Below are 15873 nucleotides of genomic sequence, written 5' to 3' on the forward strand. Positions count from 1 at the left end.
TGCTCCTATTTAATCTGAGAGGTTGCTGACCTAAGTCACATGGTAAGGTTACCGTTCTGTCATTGGGCAATTTACATTTTATAAACAAGTGCTTGAAATACGTGAGGTGTTGAATATTTCAGCTAAAGGACAAGGAACATTTTAGGGAGACACATGTAGGGCTACTTATTTCTTGCTAAAAACCATTAAATCTATTCCTAGGTGTGTGTTTGGGTTGGTTTTTGGTTTTGTAAATGACTGGATTCTTTCCTGACTGTGGAATAGAGAAAAATATAACAGATTTTTTGACTGTCTAGTAGACTACATATTTTAGTTTCTTTTGAGTACTTCTGGAACAAATGCCTTTATGCATTCCACATAAAGAATTATATGCACATGAATAAAAGTTCTTCTCTAAACATTAACGGGACTAAAAAGCAACAGTCCAAATGTTTGCAGAAAACCAAACAAGTTAGGAGCTAAATACACTTACTATTTTCATTATAGTAACACTGAGAACCACCAAGAGCTAGAAGAGCTTACAGTCTAAATTGATGAGATGGACACAGGGTTAGAGCAAGGAAGTATTATCATCCCCATTTTGCAAACTTGGAACTGAGGCAGAGGGAGATTAAGTAGTTGAATTGAATTGAATCACAAGTGAGATTTAGCAAACATGCCAATACATTTTCCCACTGTTTGCCGAGCTGCAGTTAGGGAGATGTATGTATAACCTGGACTCACTGCTCTGAGTTTAGCAGTTGCTAGGCAGTTAGGTTTCATTATCTGTTACCTGGCTAGTATTACCTGCAGTAAATACCTGGTGATTTGAACAGGATGGTATTTCAGACTCCGTTATGGGAGATGAAACTGAAGTCTTAAAACAGTGATTGAAAACTGCTGAGTATTAGAATGAGTAGGTGCAATTGACTCGTGGCTGGGACCATGTGTGTGCAATTGACAGAAACCCCAGTCTTTTGTAAAGCCAAAATATTGCATATAAAGCTATTTTTACGTGAGAGAGTGACAAGGGGAGGGACTCACAACAGATGCAAATCCCACTGACACCAAGAGGTGTTACTTATGTGCAGTAACTGCAGAATCAGGCCCCTGGGTTGGTAAGGATTCTCCTTAATGTGTTCTGCAGGAGTAACTTCAAATAATAACTATTTCTTTACCAGCTGCATGGTCCTCTACAGCTCCTGCCATCTGCAACATTCCCCTTCCTTTACCACTGCCGCAACATCACCTCTTTCCAAATTTCATGATAAAACAATTTTTTCTCCCTCTCCCATGCTATTTAATTTTTCTGTACCCCTCTATTATCAACTCCCATGAGTGCATGCCTTAGAGTGGATTCACCATCTATTGCTTTTTTACAGCACTACTCCCTCTAACTTATATGATATATGCTGTCATATATTTAACCCTGTAAAACTTTCATAATGCAGTTTACCTTTAAAAAGTTGTGCAGAATAACTGCATAGGGTGAAATCATCTCTCCATTGACATCAGTAGGAGGTTTTTGTAACATTCTTTGAGATCTAGTAGTGAAAAGCACTATACAAAAGCTAGGTATTATTATTTCACCATTGACTTCAATGGGGCCAGGATTTCCTCCATTAAGTTTACAACTGTGAGCAGTCCCATTGAAGTCTACATAGGGAAATTGACTGGCAGAATGATAGGAATAATGATGGATGGATGAGGGAATAAAAGTGTTTTTATCCTGGTATAATCACGCCGGTCAATTTTCCCATGTAGACAAACCCTAAGAGCAATGTGGTAGTAATGGTTACTGTTGACAGTGTTTGCATCATGAGGTCCTAGAATAGTAATTTACGATTTCATTCCATTTACCACTTGTGCTGTCTGCAGTAATTACTTGATATTCATCAACTCAGGTGTTTTACATGCAGTTTTCTCCTCTGTGAAATATGTGGAATCAAAAAGCTATCGCTGTCAATGTTCCTCCCACAACAGATGAATAAATTATGACCCCCACCTCTGCTTTATCCCCACATTTTAATTCAATGAATGTTTTATTGAATTGTCTCTTAGCACCCAGTACATCCGGACATGATGGTGCGCGATGAATCTGAAAAATGCTGGCGTGGCGGAGGGCTGATGATTGAGTGCTTAGAGCCACACAGACGCTGGAAAATAACATTCAATGGACGACTCAGGTATTATCATGTCACCTCTGGGGGGAGATGATTGCTAAGATACTGGATTCTGACTCAGGAGAACTGGGTCCGTTCTCCGATCTGCCAGGGACTTTGCTGTGTCACCTTGGAAAAGTCATTTAATCTCTTTCTGCTTCAGTTCCCATCTGTTAAATGGAGATGATAATAATGCATCTCTTTTACCACCTTTTGTCTGTATTATCTATTTAGGTAAGTTACTTATGTGGTCAGAGAGTGCCCTGCACAATAGGACCTGGCTCTGTTCAGTTAGAATGGTTACATGGGATAAATCGTGCAACTACAAAAGAGATTTCAGGACAAGTTGTGTACAGCCACTTACAATAGCCTTTTCCCCGAGCCTCAGCTAAACTCTGCGGAAGCACAGGCTAGAGTGCTGTCTCGTCAGGATAATTTAGAAAGCATAGCACAGAGTTCGAAACAGTGAATTCCATTTCTGATTATCACCTTCAAGTCCTATTCAAAGACAGCACCATACCACCCAATAGCTTACTGTACAAATGTTTACATTTAATACAAACAGCTCAAGCATTTTACCCAGTACTTGGAAATACATTTAAATAATTTTCTATTAGGTAATAAGCCTAGCAGTGTATTCTTCTGATATCAACTTTAACAAACTCTGCTGTTGATATCATGCAAGTAGAGTTTGTAACATCTGCATCACAATGAAGGGTTTCAGCCTAACATTTACATTTTACTTTAGCACACATGCACTCATTCTTTCCCCTCTGATCTTCTTCAGAGATAACTTCTGGTGTGATCTAAAATGTATAGTGTCAATGATAAAAATTTCAGGCAACAGCAAGAACTGAAGTGTCTCTTATCTTGTCCATATCCAAACACTTCTGCCTAGCCAGGAAACAGGAAAAAATATGGTCTGGGGGAGATTCTTCTGCTAGCCTACTCAGTCCTTTGGTGACAGATGACTTGCTCTCTTGAGATTGTGTTTCAGATGGGAAATCTGTACCTAAAATGTGACAGGTTTTGAGGCTATGGTTGAAATGTTCAAAAGCGTGTAAGTGACTTAGGAGCCTAACTCATTTTTGACAGAGATGTAGGCTCTTGGAGCCAGATTTTCACCGGTGCTTAGGTGCCTCAAGATGGAGATAGGCCCCAACTGGAATTCACAAAAGCAGTTGAGCATGTTAGTTGCCTATTTGCATCTTTAGGCCCCCAAATAGCTGTGAGGATCTGGGCCTAGGTGTCTGACTTTCATGGACTACATGCGTAAGTCACTTTTGAAAATGGAGCTAAGGCTCCTAAGTCACTTGGGGGTTCTTGAAAATTTTACTCCAAGCCACAACACCAGACACATATATTGGCTTTGCATTATCATTTAGCCAAGTCCCCGGAGAACATCTTGTAGCAATTATATAGAATAATTCTCCATCCTCCACAAGATCAGATTGGCTCAGCTCTCACAATGAGGATATGACTTGCAGAAGTGCCAGCCTATAAAAGTTGGCTACCTATGCTGGCTTCACAAAAGCTGTCAAGCATGCTTAGTACCTATAACACTTCTCTTTAGATTTTTCTGGTTTGCCTGCCCTGCCCAGATACAGAAACAGGCGATTTTAACAAAGCCCTTCCTCCCTCTCCATTGCTACTTTCCCATTCGTTGGACTTAAACTAATTAAATGTTGCGATATAAAAGCATATGGGTTACACAACAGCTCAGTAAATGAAAAGGGAGAAGTGGAGGAGGTCAGACTAGATGATCATAATGGTCCCTTCTGACCTAAATATCTATGAATCTATGAAAAAAAATGTAAGGAATGTTGGTAAATGATGCTGCTGATATAGAAACAAGGCAAGATAACAACACATTTAATCTTCCAGAAAGGGACCATATCGGCATCAGTGGAATGAAGAGGAGGGCGAACTTGTCCACGTTAAATTCTCTTTCCAGTAAGAGCATGGCAGTTTGATGGATCCATTTATTTTGTCAGAGTATAAATAAGAAGTTGTGGGCCAGATCTTGACCCGTTATAATTCTGCTTAAGTTGGGCGTGGACCTTGTTTTGTCCTTCAACTCAGGGTGAATTTCTTCCTGTATGTATAAAAAAATTCCCAGTTAAATTACTAAAATCATTTATTGAGGATTGGCCTGATAAATACAAATCTATTACCTAATCATTGCCCGAGTGTTCTGTTAAGTGATTTGTCATTTTATTAACTCACTACAGCAAAAACTTTACTTATATTTTGGAACTTTTAATTTAAAGGAAAGCTGCTATATGCTTAATTGTCAAAGTTAGGCCTTCTTTAAAAAGTTTTATAGTCCCATAGGGCATCTAGGTGCCACTATTTATATATTTTCTGTATTTGTGCAGAAGAGGTGGGTAAAAAAAAAAGAGTAATGAACAACCATAGTTTATAGTAAGGCTGCTGTGGCTATAACCATCTCGTTAGGAAAGAGAATACAAGCTAACTAAAATGGAGCCACAGTCTGCTTTTGCCTGTCTATGGACTTGGAATTTTGCATGCATATCCAAGGGCGGGATTTGACGCATAGCGTCAATGATAGAAATAGATACACAAGGCATTAAACTGAGCAGCTCCGTGATGGATTGTGTAAGAAACAGATCCAATGTCTGCATCATAGCAAGGGTCAAAACTGGAGGGGAAAGGAATGTTTTAGTCTAGAGTTAGAAGCACATTTTTATAGGTCCCTTAAACCCCCCCCACAACTTTCCATCTCCCTTAAGCAATCTGTAAACTGGGAAGAATCAAGCTTATTAAAGATGATCTTGAGTAATATTCAGAATATTTTTTAGTTTATTAAGATTATATTTTCAGAACTATTTTTTTCTAAGGGCTGTAGTCTCCAGAGTACTTTGATTATACACACAGAGCCAACTCTTCATATAACGGCCTGCTGCTTTGATATGCTGTTGTCACTTCCCAGCAGCATAGAAACTATAGGCAGATATAACTGTGTCTTCATTGTGGACTTTTGCCAGCACATACATGTCAGTCAGGGATAGTATGTCTTCATACCCCAGACCGTCATGGCTTTTTTGTAGTGTAGAGTTGGCCTGTGTTTGATTTGTGGTTCCCTATTCCTCCTGATCTATAGGGAGTGGCTACTCACTTTCCATCCAAATTAATCGTCTGCTGACAAAAGTACATGGCATTTGTGCTACAACATGGGGCGTGTAAGTTACAATAGATCACGAGAGAAAACGAGGCAGCAGTATCGCAGATTAGAATCTTTTGCTATCCCCACTGCCAAGCCAACTTGATGAGTAATTAGCTGACATGTCCTGCGCTGCTACACAATAATTGCACCTTTGCATCATGGTTTCTCCACTGTTCCCTTGTTCATTTTCCTAGAGAACAGAAATATCTAGAAATATTGTAAAAATCAGAAGAGTCCAAGCATGAGAAATACGAAGGCACAAATCCTGCCGATAAACTGAAGCTTTGTCTGAGTCATGATTGCAGGGTTTGACTCAATACAAACTGAAAACTGATGAGATTTTCCTTTTTCTTCTTTTGTAGCTGGACTTCCTTTTCAGATATATTTGACTTTAACCTTGACGGTCACCCTAAAGTGTTTGCACATGCCATTGCTTTGGAAAAGTGGAGTGCAGAATTCTTCCGAAGAGTCAAAAAGTGAGAGACAGTTTTAACTCTTCTGGGGTTGATGTAACTTTTGCTTTCCTAGCCCAGTTAATATTACCAGCTAGTTTTGCTGTAGACCAATTCATAATAAAACTGATCAGATACAGTCAACTTCTGTGTAAGTTTCTGCCTTTGTTCTGAAGGTTGTGTGTATTTTTTATTATTTTATAAGAAAATAATTTATTTTAAATCTGTATATTAAAGAACTTTGCTCCTCACAGCTACCTCCTGGCCTAGATGAATACATAAGGTACATTTTTATTGTAATATGCGATTGTCACCCGTAAGGAGTCAGCATTTGCCAACAGTTGCTACGCACATAATTTAGACCCTGATCCTGGTATGCATTCTGTGCAGGTACCAGCACTCACATGAGATCCCATTGACTTTAGTGGGGCTTCATGTGAGTGCAGGGATCTGCCCTTTGTAAGAACAGGGCCTTAGGTGGCAAGTTCATTGGGGCAGGGACCATTTCATCCTTGGTGTTTTTTTACAACATCTAGCACAGTGGGATTCTGATCCTGATTTGACCCTTTTTCTCCACTGCCTGGCACCTGGTGTAGGCAACTGTGTGTCTGTGAAATGAGTAAAAAATGCTACCGTCTTTTCTGATATGGCAGCGTTTTACACCCACTTTGTGCAGGTGTAAATTACTACACAATTACACTGAGGCAATGTCTAGGGCGTGTGATTCGCCTGCTCGTGGGCGCAAACACTCGCCCTAGCTCCCCAGAGTATAGATAGCAGTGTAGCCGTGGGAACAGCAGTGGAGGCTTGGCTGAGCCCGGCCAAGTACAGACTTGCCTGCAACGGGTGCTCAGCTCAGCCATGCCGCTGCGGCCCGTGCGACTGTCCATTTATACTCAGGCGCGTACATGAGCAGGGGAATCACAACCCTCGCTCGCACCGTAGACACAGCTGATAAGGCAGAGAAGAACAGGCCTAAGAACATTGTCTCCCTGGTTCTAAGGACAGGGAAAAACAGTGAGATCGTTGTTGACGGATGCTGACTTTTAAGTGACAACTACTGGACTGTCGCTTTTGTAGGAAAAAAAGAGGGCACTTATTTTAGGAGGGGAAGAACTTCTTCTCGCCTCAGGGTGTCTTTTCGTGTGACCTATTTATAGGCTGAACGGTTCATAGCAATATTCTTAAAACTCAAAAATATGTCTGACAACTTGCAGCTGGGATCCAGATGTTCTGAAATTTATGTGTCTTTCATAACAGAATCAACCCTTTTCTGACTGGGGTTCGGGGAGTGTGTTTGAATAAGAAGCTTTGTTTCTTAGCTGCAGGATCTTTACCACCCTCCCCCCCCACTTTTTTTTTCCAGAGATGGGGAACAACATTCTCGTTATGAACAATGGGGCCAGTCTATAGGAGAAATTGAAATTGAAGGTCATGAGAAGAAAGAGGTTTCTATGAGAGGTGTTCGGAGCCACTCTTATGGTAACAATATCCTGAACGATTCAATTATGTGGCAGCCTAGAGGTTATCACTTTGGCTATTAAGTATTGCAGCATGACCCCTCTTAAGTGTGACTTGTAAAATGACCTGTTTCATGATTAGATCTAAAATTGTTTAACAAAAAACGTTTTGCAGCTGAATTTATGATATGCAATGATCAGAATCTTCCCACTGCAAGCTCATTCATGATTTCTCACTTTAAATACCAAACAAAGCTCGTGCTGGAAGAACACACTGTCTTGTGACCTCCCAGCCACATTCCTTTAGCAAAGGGTGTGCCTAAAACTTCATCCCTCTCCATGGCCCATATGGCTGAGAGACAATCTTAGAGGCTGAAGACTCCTTCTTTGTCCAACCCCACAGTCGGAGCCAGCTGACAGCTCTGAAATGGTGCTAATGTCTGGCTAAGGGGCCCACTAGGGTCGAAGATTCCTTCCAGCCTTGCATGTAAGCAGTGTGTGCTCATGGGATGGAGGGGCCGTGAGTGGGGTACATAAGGCCCTACAACCTCCCCCCACACAGGTGTTGTTTGTGGAGAGCTAACTCTGAGCCTCCCTGATTCACAGGCCTCCCTACCTCCCTCCACTTCAGCAAGGGCGTCTGCTTCCTCTAGGCAGCATTAGCCTCTGTGGTTCCTGCGCAATGGGGAAAGGGGTTTAGGATCCATGGAAACCCTTACCATAGCTGCAGGCCTGTCCCCAGGATTGGTTAGGTCAGTACAGAGTAAGGGGCCTACACTGGCCTATTGATACTAACACAGTTAAGTATTTGACTTAGTTCTAAAGAGCTTTCCTGGTTACAGCAAAGAAGAGTCTATCCTGTGGGGGTCATACCACTACCTAAGGGTCTATCCTCTGAGCTGCACTGGGCAGGCAGATACCTACAGCCATATAGCCCTGCTTGCTAGCTTGGGGCCTTGAACAAGTTAAAGGGGAATGTTTGGCCACTAGTTATTATTGTAGCTAATTAACATTAGTCAGGTCTAAAATTAAATCCTTAATAGGAACAGTTTCATTGATATTTCTCCCTATAGGCATTTTTATAACCTTAGTACGTGATTGCCTGGTAGAGCATTTCTCTGGCTCAAGATAAGGAAGCCAGATACCTTTATAGAAATGCTTGTACTTAAAGTGCTCAAGAAAGGTAAACTTTCAAGCACATATTCTCAATTTTTTCCCCCAGGCATCCGAAACTGGGCTGAGATTTACCGATATGTCATGATTTTGATGCATTGTGAGGTAGGTCTTATCGTGCCTTTCAGCGCTCTAGAGATCAAATGCAAACTTCACTCGACTTGTAGGATATGTCTGAACATCCAGAAGCAATATTCTAGGAGGAAATCAAATATCATAACAGCCACATCTTTAGACCCTGCCTTTTAGCAAGTTGTCTCGTTGCCAAACCTATCGTTAACACTCACTGAACTAGTTCTCAGTAGCACATGCTTGCTGGACTCTGACCTCATTAAGCATTTCTGAGATATTTGTTTATACAATGAACACACAAGAAGATTAATGGTAAATGATCAACTTGAGATAGTGACATTGTGCAATTTGCTAGGTGCAGGGGTGGGCAGTTGCCATCCTCTGAGACATCAGATAATGGTTCAGATCCTCTGGTCTGTCTGAGTTGTGCTTGGCACAGAACACCTTCCACCCCCCATCCCTCCCTCCCACTTCAAGCCATTTTTAAGTTCCTTCCATTTGGTCTGACCAGTCCCATGCCTTGGTACAAATTTGAGCACTGCTCTAATTTATGCTTGGCTGTCACAACCCCAGGGGACTGCTCCTGCAGCTGGGGATTGCCAGGTATAGGGATGCCCCAGCCACACACCCTTTCCCCTGGGATTGCCAACTCCTGCTCCTTTCCCTGCCTCTTCCACCTCGATTTGAGGGTGTGGCACAAAGTTACTGTGCAGGCTCTATTCCACCTGGGGATTCCCGCTGCACAAGGGAAATCTACAGGGGACTGGAGCTGCACGCTTTACAATAACTTTGAAGCTTCCAAGTGTGCTACTGAGAATGAGTTCTCAGAGTGTCATTGGTGGGTCCTGCAGCATTAGTTGCTTTCTCTGGAAAAGTTCATGCATGAGGACTCTAAGGAAGTGGCTGTTAATCCTTTTTGAAGGTTATATTTCATTTCCTCGAAGGGTGTGCATCTGGGTGATAAAAAACCACTCTTGCCATTTTCCGTGCCTAGGGAAACTGCTTCTAAAACATCTGTTTGTTTCTTCTCATGTTTCACTCAAAACTTTATACATCTTTATACATCCGATTCTGATTTGCAACTTCTCTGTTATCAGGAGCTTCACCACAGTCCCACCCCTGAAATAGCAGGAGGGAGGTTTTATAAAATGTCCTTGTATATGGGATCCCCCCAGAGTGCACTTAAATTTATTTCCCTAGCTTCTCAATTTCTCGTTCTTCCTTTGCCAGACATCTTGTTTTGATCTGGCTGTGGGTCCCTGCAACACACTGCCCATCTCTGCGGGTAACTTCTGGGGACAGATCCTCAGCTCCTGTAAATTGGCACGGCTCCTTTGATGTCAATGAACTTGGAGTTACTCTGGTTTAGGCCAGCTGAGGGTTTGCAACGTTCTAAGTCAGCTCCAAAATAAAAGTCTCTGCAAATATTTCCATACTGTTTGCTCAGCTCTCTTTCCCAGGCTACATTTGTTGTGGCTATGCTGAGGGAATGTGCGGAAACAGCCTGGTATGAGCAGCTGGCCTAGTGGAATTATTACCGAGGGGAATCCAAGCTTGGCAAAGGCTTCTCAGAAGGCATCTCCTGTGTTGATACAGGTGTAGGGAATTCCAAAATGTCAGCATTTCAAGAGATAAACTCCCAAGCAAACGAACAGAATGAGAGGGCTCAATCCTACCTGGCCAACATCACTGCATGCCTTGTAAAATCTTGTATGCATGAATGAGCATCTGCCTTGAGTAAACATGCAGCATTGTGCAGATGTGTCATAGGGTAGGACCGAACAACCGGATTATAGGTTCTTATCACCAGGTGATACCCCCACAGCAATTTGTTTACAGTTACTGAGGGTATGCCTACACTGAACACCTCCCCATCCTCCCTGCAGTGAGTCTCAGAGCCCGGATCAACTGACTCATGCTACGGGGCTTAAAATAGCGGTGTAGACATTCCTACTCTGGCTGGAGTTCACACGCTGAAACCAAGCGAGCGTCCAGGCTCCAGCCCCATAGCGTGAGCCCAGGGCAGTTGAGCTGGACTCTGAGACTTGCTGTCGTGGGTCTGTTTTTTGCAGTGTATACATACCCTCAGAAGTTAAAATTATTTCCACCACATCCTTTTGATTAGAAGCCACCCATGTGTTTGCTCTGATAGGAAGGAGTAAGTGTTTGACTGGAAGAGTGTTGGCATACCCTTCCTTTGTGTGTATATGCAACTCATGATGGGCTGAAATTTACATGATAATTGCAAGAAAGGAACGTACTCTAGAGCAGGGGCGGGCAAACTTTTTGGCCCGAGGGCCACATCGGGGTTGCGAAACGGTATGGAGGGCCGGGCAGGGAAGGCTGTGCCTCCGCAAACAGTCTGGCCCCCGCCCCCTATCTGCCCCCTTCCACTTCCCTCCCCCTGACTGCCCCCCTCAGAACCCCCGATCCATCCAACCCCACCTGCTCCTTGTCCCCTGACCGCCCCGACCCCTATCCACACCCCCATCCCCTGACAGGCCTCCTGGGACCCTCGATCCATCCAACCCCCCCCCACACTCCTTGTCCCCTGACCACCTCCTCCCGGGACCCCCGTCCCTAACTGCCCCCCCAGGACCCCACCCCCTATCCAACCCCCCATTCTCCCTGCCCCCCCCTCCCTGGACCCCCAAGGACCCCACCCCCTATCCAACCCCCCTGCTCCCTGTCTCCTGACTGCCTCCCCTCCCCGAACTCCGCTCCATCCAACCACCCCCTGTCCCCTGACTGCCCCCCTGGGACCTCCTGCCCCTTATCCAACCCCCCCCAACCCTTACCATGCCAGCGGCAGGACTGGCTTATTGGAAAGCCTGGGAGGTGGGTGGGCACAAGCCGCAGCGCCATCGCTGCAGGGGAGAGGGGACAGCGAGGGAGGGGCTGGGGGCTAGCCTCCCCTGCCGGGAGCTCAGGGGCCAGGCAGGACGGTCCCATGGGCCGGATGTGGCCCGCGGGCCGTAGTTTGCCCACCTCTGCTCTAGAGCCTTAGAATCAAGGTAGGGGCAGGTATGAACAGAATAAAGGTGCATTTGCTTCTTTATTTAACATTTTCCCTATGTTTTCTCAGACACTTCTAGTCTTTACTTCTGTGTCGGCTTTCATTCCTTACTGCTGCTACTGCCTGTTCTCATCGTCTTGCTCCTGCTGGCTGCGTGGTCCTTCTGTGATCCCTTTGGGTATCCTTCTCCCATTCATCTCCAGGGCTTCTTCCATGCAATGCCCTTATGCTAGGCCAAAACACATAAAACCACATAAAAGCCATTAAACATCACAGCTGCATCAAGGTTAGTCCTTAATGTGTCTGGTTTGAAGTGTCTGCCTCACATTTACTGAATGCTCTTCATGGGAAATATAAAATGTCTAGTACTTAAGATGATATATCAAGAAAGTTTGGCGACATGCAATAGTAAAATGCTGTATACGCGTGGTCTTCTCTGGAATCTCTCATTTTAGGAGATCAGCGGCTTTCTGGAAGAAAAGTGGCAAATAGGAATTATGTTGATCGGTAGCATCATAAACTCAGGGGTCTCATCTGCTCCAAGCAATGAGAATACTTTCCCAGCTCCGCTCTTTTTCTTGCAGGGTGGGACGTCAGCGCACTTAACTGTTGTTTCCGTACCAGCAACTACAACACAGTAAGTTCAAGCAGTCTGTGGAACTTATACCTGCCTTCTTCTGCACTGGTATGGCCAGGTTTTCTTCCAGACCACAGCCGGGCCTTGGGTTTTGCCCCCAAAGTTTTGTGGTTGCAAATAATCATGGGTCCAGCTTTCGCCTTCAGTTATTTGCAATCTCTGTTTAGATCATTCAGCTGTCTAAGTATATGATTTATTGGCAGTTGACTACTTCCAGACATCCAGGTTATTTTATGTGCACTTGCAAGTGAAAGATTGGAGGCAAGCATTCGAAATCTGGCCGTTCGTAGTCTGTGTGAGACTAATGCAGCTATTAAGAAGAAAGTACTTATATAGCATCTGAAATCTCAAAGCACTTTACTAACATTAATAAAATCTCACAGCAACTTCATGAATCAGGACACATTATAACCATTTTACTGACGGGCAAATTGAAGTGGAGTGGTTAAGTGAGTTGCCCAGAGGACACAAACAAATCAGGAGTCATTGTGGGGAAATAAATCCATGGGTCTCAGTCTTTTTACATGGAGGAATCAGTTTACAGCTTAAAGGCAGGCGGTGTAAAGTTTCTGGTGAAATGGGCTAGAGAGTATGTTTTCAACAAGTATCCTCTTGCAATGCTTAGACTCAAACTTTAGAACCCCCCTTCCTGGATTTGATGACTTCTGGATTTTTAGCCTAACATCATCGTTTCTCAGGTTCTTCACAACCCTTTCTAGCCAGCCCCCCAGCTCTAAAGTAAAGTCCATAAAAATTCCCCTTCCCTGAGGTTCATAAGAACTGCCATACTGGGTCAGACTAGTGGTCCATCTAGCACAATATCCTGTCTTTGATAATGGCCAGTACCAGAGCCTCAGAGGGCATGTACAGAACAGGGCAATTTTGGAGAGATCCAGCCCTGTCTTTCCCTCTTGGCTTCTGGCAGTCAGAGCTTCAGGGTCTCCCTGATTATGGGGCTGCATCCCTGACCAACTTGGCTAACAGCCTTTGATGGACCTATTCTCCATGAACTTAGCTAGTTCTTTTTTGAACCCATTTATACTTTTGGCCTCCACAACATCCCCTGGCAATGAGTTCCACAGGTTATTTGTACAGTGTGTGAAAAAGTATTTTGTCTTGTTTGCATTAAACCTGCTGCCTATTAATTACATTGTGTGACCCCTGGTTTTTGTGCTGTATCTATTCATTTTTTCCACACCATTCATGAAATTATAGACCTCTATCATATCCCCTTAATCGTTTCTTTTCTAAACTGAACAGCCCTAACTTCTTTAATCTCTCCTCGTATGGAGCCATTCCATACCCTTGATCATCTTTGTTGCCTTTCTCCGAACTTTTTCCTGTTCTACATTTTGAGATGGGGTGGCCAGATCTGGACCGTATTCAAGGTGGGGGAACACCATGGATCTATATAGTGGCAATATGGTATTTTCTGTCTTATTTTCTATATCTTCTAATAGGTCGTAACATTGTCAGCCTTTTTGACTGCTGACCCTTCTATCCAACTGGCTCTTACGTCCTTTCACCGTCTTCCTCTCTGTAAGTCTTGCCTCTTGCCTACTCTTTGTTCAGGAGAGCAAAGAGATCTTTAATTTCCTTGCTCCCTTTCCCAGCATGCATTACCACCCATCTGCAGTTCCCAGGGTTCCTTTGAGAACCACACATCCTCAGTTCTGTGCTGAATCAGAATTAGGGTGGTACTGCCCTGTAGCCTCCCTTAAAGAGCCAGCATTCTGTTCCATGAAAGAGGTTGTTCATTTTAATTGAGCATCGGAAACAGTGGCCTGCACCAGGCGTGTTCTGTTTTTTCTTTCTCTCAGTCTCACTGTAGGTTATGTTCTTTTCCCCGATGGGAAGAAGGCTGGCATTGACTGGTCCAATGCCTCACTGGCTGAAATGGCTGATGATGGTATTATCAGAGATTTATACGAAGTCAGTTTCACTGCAGGTAAGTTAAAGGAAGTCAGACCATCTTCAGTTTTTTCAGTACTAAACAAAATGCTTTAGAGTCTAGGATATAATTTCACTGAATTATAAGACAGGTACAAGCAAGGGGAATTTTGCAAGATGCGCTATTCGATTGCTGTATTTTCCAGAAAGCTCATGTACAGAATACAAGGAGGGGGAGGCCAAAATCAAACTAACAAGCATGTCCCCACTCCAAACCAACCCAGTCAGCAGAGTTCCTAGTGCTTCTAAAATGTTCTAGGAGTCAGGGCCTTGAGTCAGAGCAAGTAAACCTATGGTTAGAAAAACAAAGTTTCTAGGGCCTAGGTAAGGCTTGTGATGTGGGGGGCCTGCAGTCAGCATGGCTTCTGGTCTCCTCTCTCACTAAGCTCCCTTTTCTTGTTTCTAGGGCCTAACCCCAAGGGTAGGGCGGGGTGCTCCATGATTGCACCCAGTCTGTACTGGCTGTAAGTTCCAGACTGTCTCTTCAAAAGGCAGAACACCCTGCTACAAGTCACTATTATAATTGTATTGATCCTATTTTGGTTTAACTGTGTGTGGTTACCTCTCAAAGGGTCCAGCTACCAGACTCTTTTTGACCTGCAAAGACGTACAGGGTATGTCTACACAGCAGCTGGGCACGCACTTGGGCTTGGGTTGCAGGGCTGTTTCATTGCTGTGTAGACTTCTGGGCTTGGGCTGGAGCCCAGGCTCTAGGACCCTGCAAGGTGGGAGCGTCCCAGAGCTCAGGCTGCAGCCTGAGCCCCGTGAGCCTGAGTTGGCTGGCATGGGTCAGCCCCGGGTGTCTAGCTGCTGCATAGACATACCCACACATGTGCTTAACTTTAAGCACTGGAGTAGTCACATTGACTTCAGTGAGGCTATTGGAGTGCTTACGTATAAGCACATCTGAAATTCTTTGGTGGCCAGGAGCCTCAGGTAGCTGTACCAGACAGGATTTCAAATCCCCACTTGTGCTGAACATCCCTGTGTTGCTCAGGTTTAGCTAGCTGGGAAACGAGTGTGGCAATTTCCAGTCTCCCTTGGTCAAAGCTCACATTTTGGCTTGGGAACCAGCTGCTCGAAAACACCTAGAATGGTGGAGGGCCAAAGAAGCTTTAGAAAAAATGTTCAAAATGTACACAAAATACTTAGAAATGTTTTTTTAAAAAAGGGTTTAGGGGTGGGGGAACTGTATGAAATCAACATAAAGCTAGTTTCATCTTTACTAAGTACTCTGTCATATGTTCAAGGAAACCTGCCCACATTTTTCCTTCCTAAGGTGGCCAGTTCTTTGCGGTTCGTGCTATACTTGACAAGCAGGCTCGCCCTGTGGTATATAATGGTTTAACCGGAGAAGGAGTATTCCATGAGTGCATTGCTGATTTCCAACTGAATCAAACAGTCCCAGGCTGGGGCTTGGTTGAATTTTATTACAGGTGAGATACTGGTATACAGGAGTAGAGAAATTATTCTTATACTGAGAGCCGAGTGGAGACAGAAAACAAATATGCTTTCGAACAAAAGTCACACATGAATTGCCAGCCTTGGCGTTCTCTGTTGTTTGCTTTCTGTGAATGTTTCCATAAGCACCGTTTGTTCCAAAGAACATTTTTGCAAGTATGCATGTATTCTTGTGTCTATGTGTGCACCACGGGCTTGTGCAGCCATCTTTGAATCTCCTGCTGGCTTGGTGAGTTGGAAGGCCATCCGCTCTGGGAAAATGAACGAGACTATGTCAAATTGGGTGGCCGCTCGCATTATGTAAATAATGAATCACAAGCATTA

The 15873-nt window shown here is 44.0% G+C and overlaps 1 protein-coding gene across 3 annotated transcripts in view; it reads left to right on the top strand.

Moving 5' to 3' along the window:
- Positions 1-15873, top strand: part of LOC141996657 (uncharacterized) — a 36190-nt gene that overhangs the window by 7396 nt on the left and 12921 nt on the right. For 2 of the 3 annotated variants that reach the window (XM_074968854.1, XM_074968853.1), the window contains exons 3-10: positions 2041-2165; positions 4026-4094; positions 5691-5804; positions 7147-7262; positions 8463-8518; positions 12086-12138; positions 13959-14086; positions 15368-15524. In XM_074968854.1, coding sequence (XP_074824955.1) covers positions 2041-2165; positions 4026-4094; positions 5691-5804; positions 7147-7262; positions 8463-8518; positions 12086-12138; positions 13959-14086; positions 15368-15524 — 818 coding nt within the window. The remainder of the gene's footprint in view (positions 1-2040; positions 2166-4025; positions 4095-5690; positions 5805-7146; positions 7263-8462; positions 8519-12085; positions 12139-13958; positions 14087-15367; positions 15525-15873) is intronic. The other variant, XM_074968855.1, reaches the window with a different exon arrangement.

Source organism: Natator depressus, chromosome 12 (genome assembly GCF_965152275.1).
Source record: "Natator depressus isolate rNatDep1 chromosome 12, rNatDep2.hap1, whole genome shotgun sequence".
NCBI lineage: Eukaryota > Metazoa > Chordata > Testudines > Cheloniidae > Natator > Natator depressus.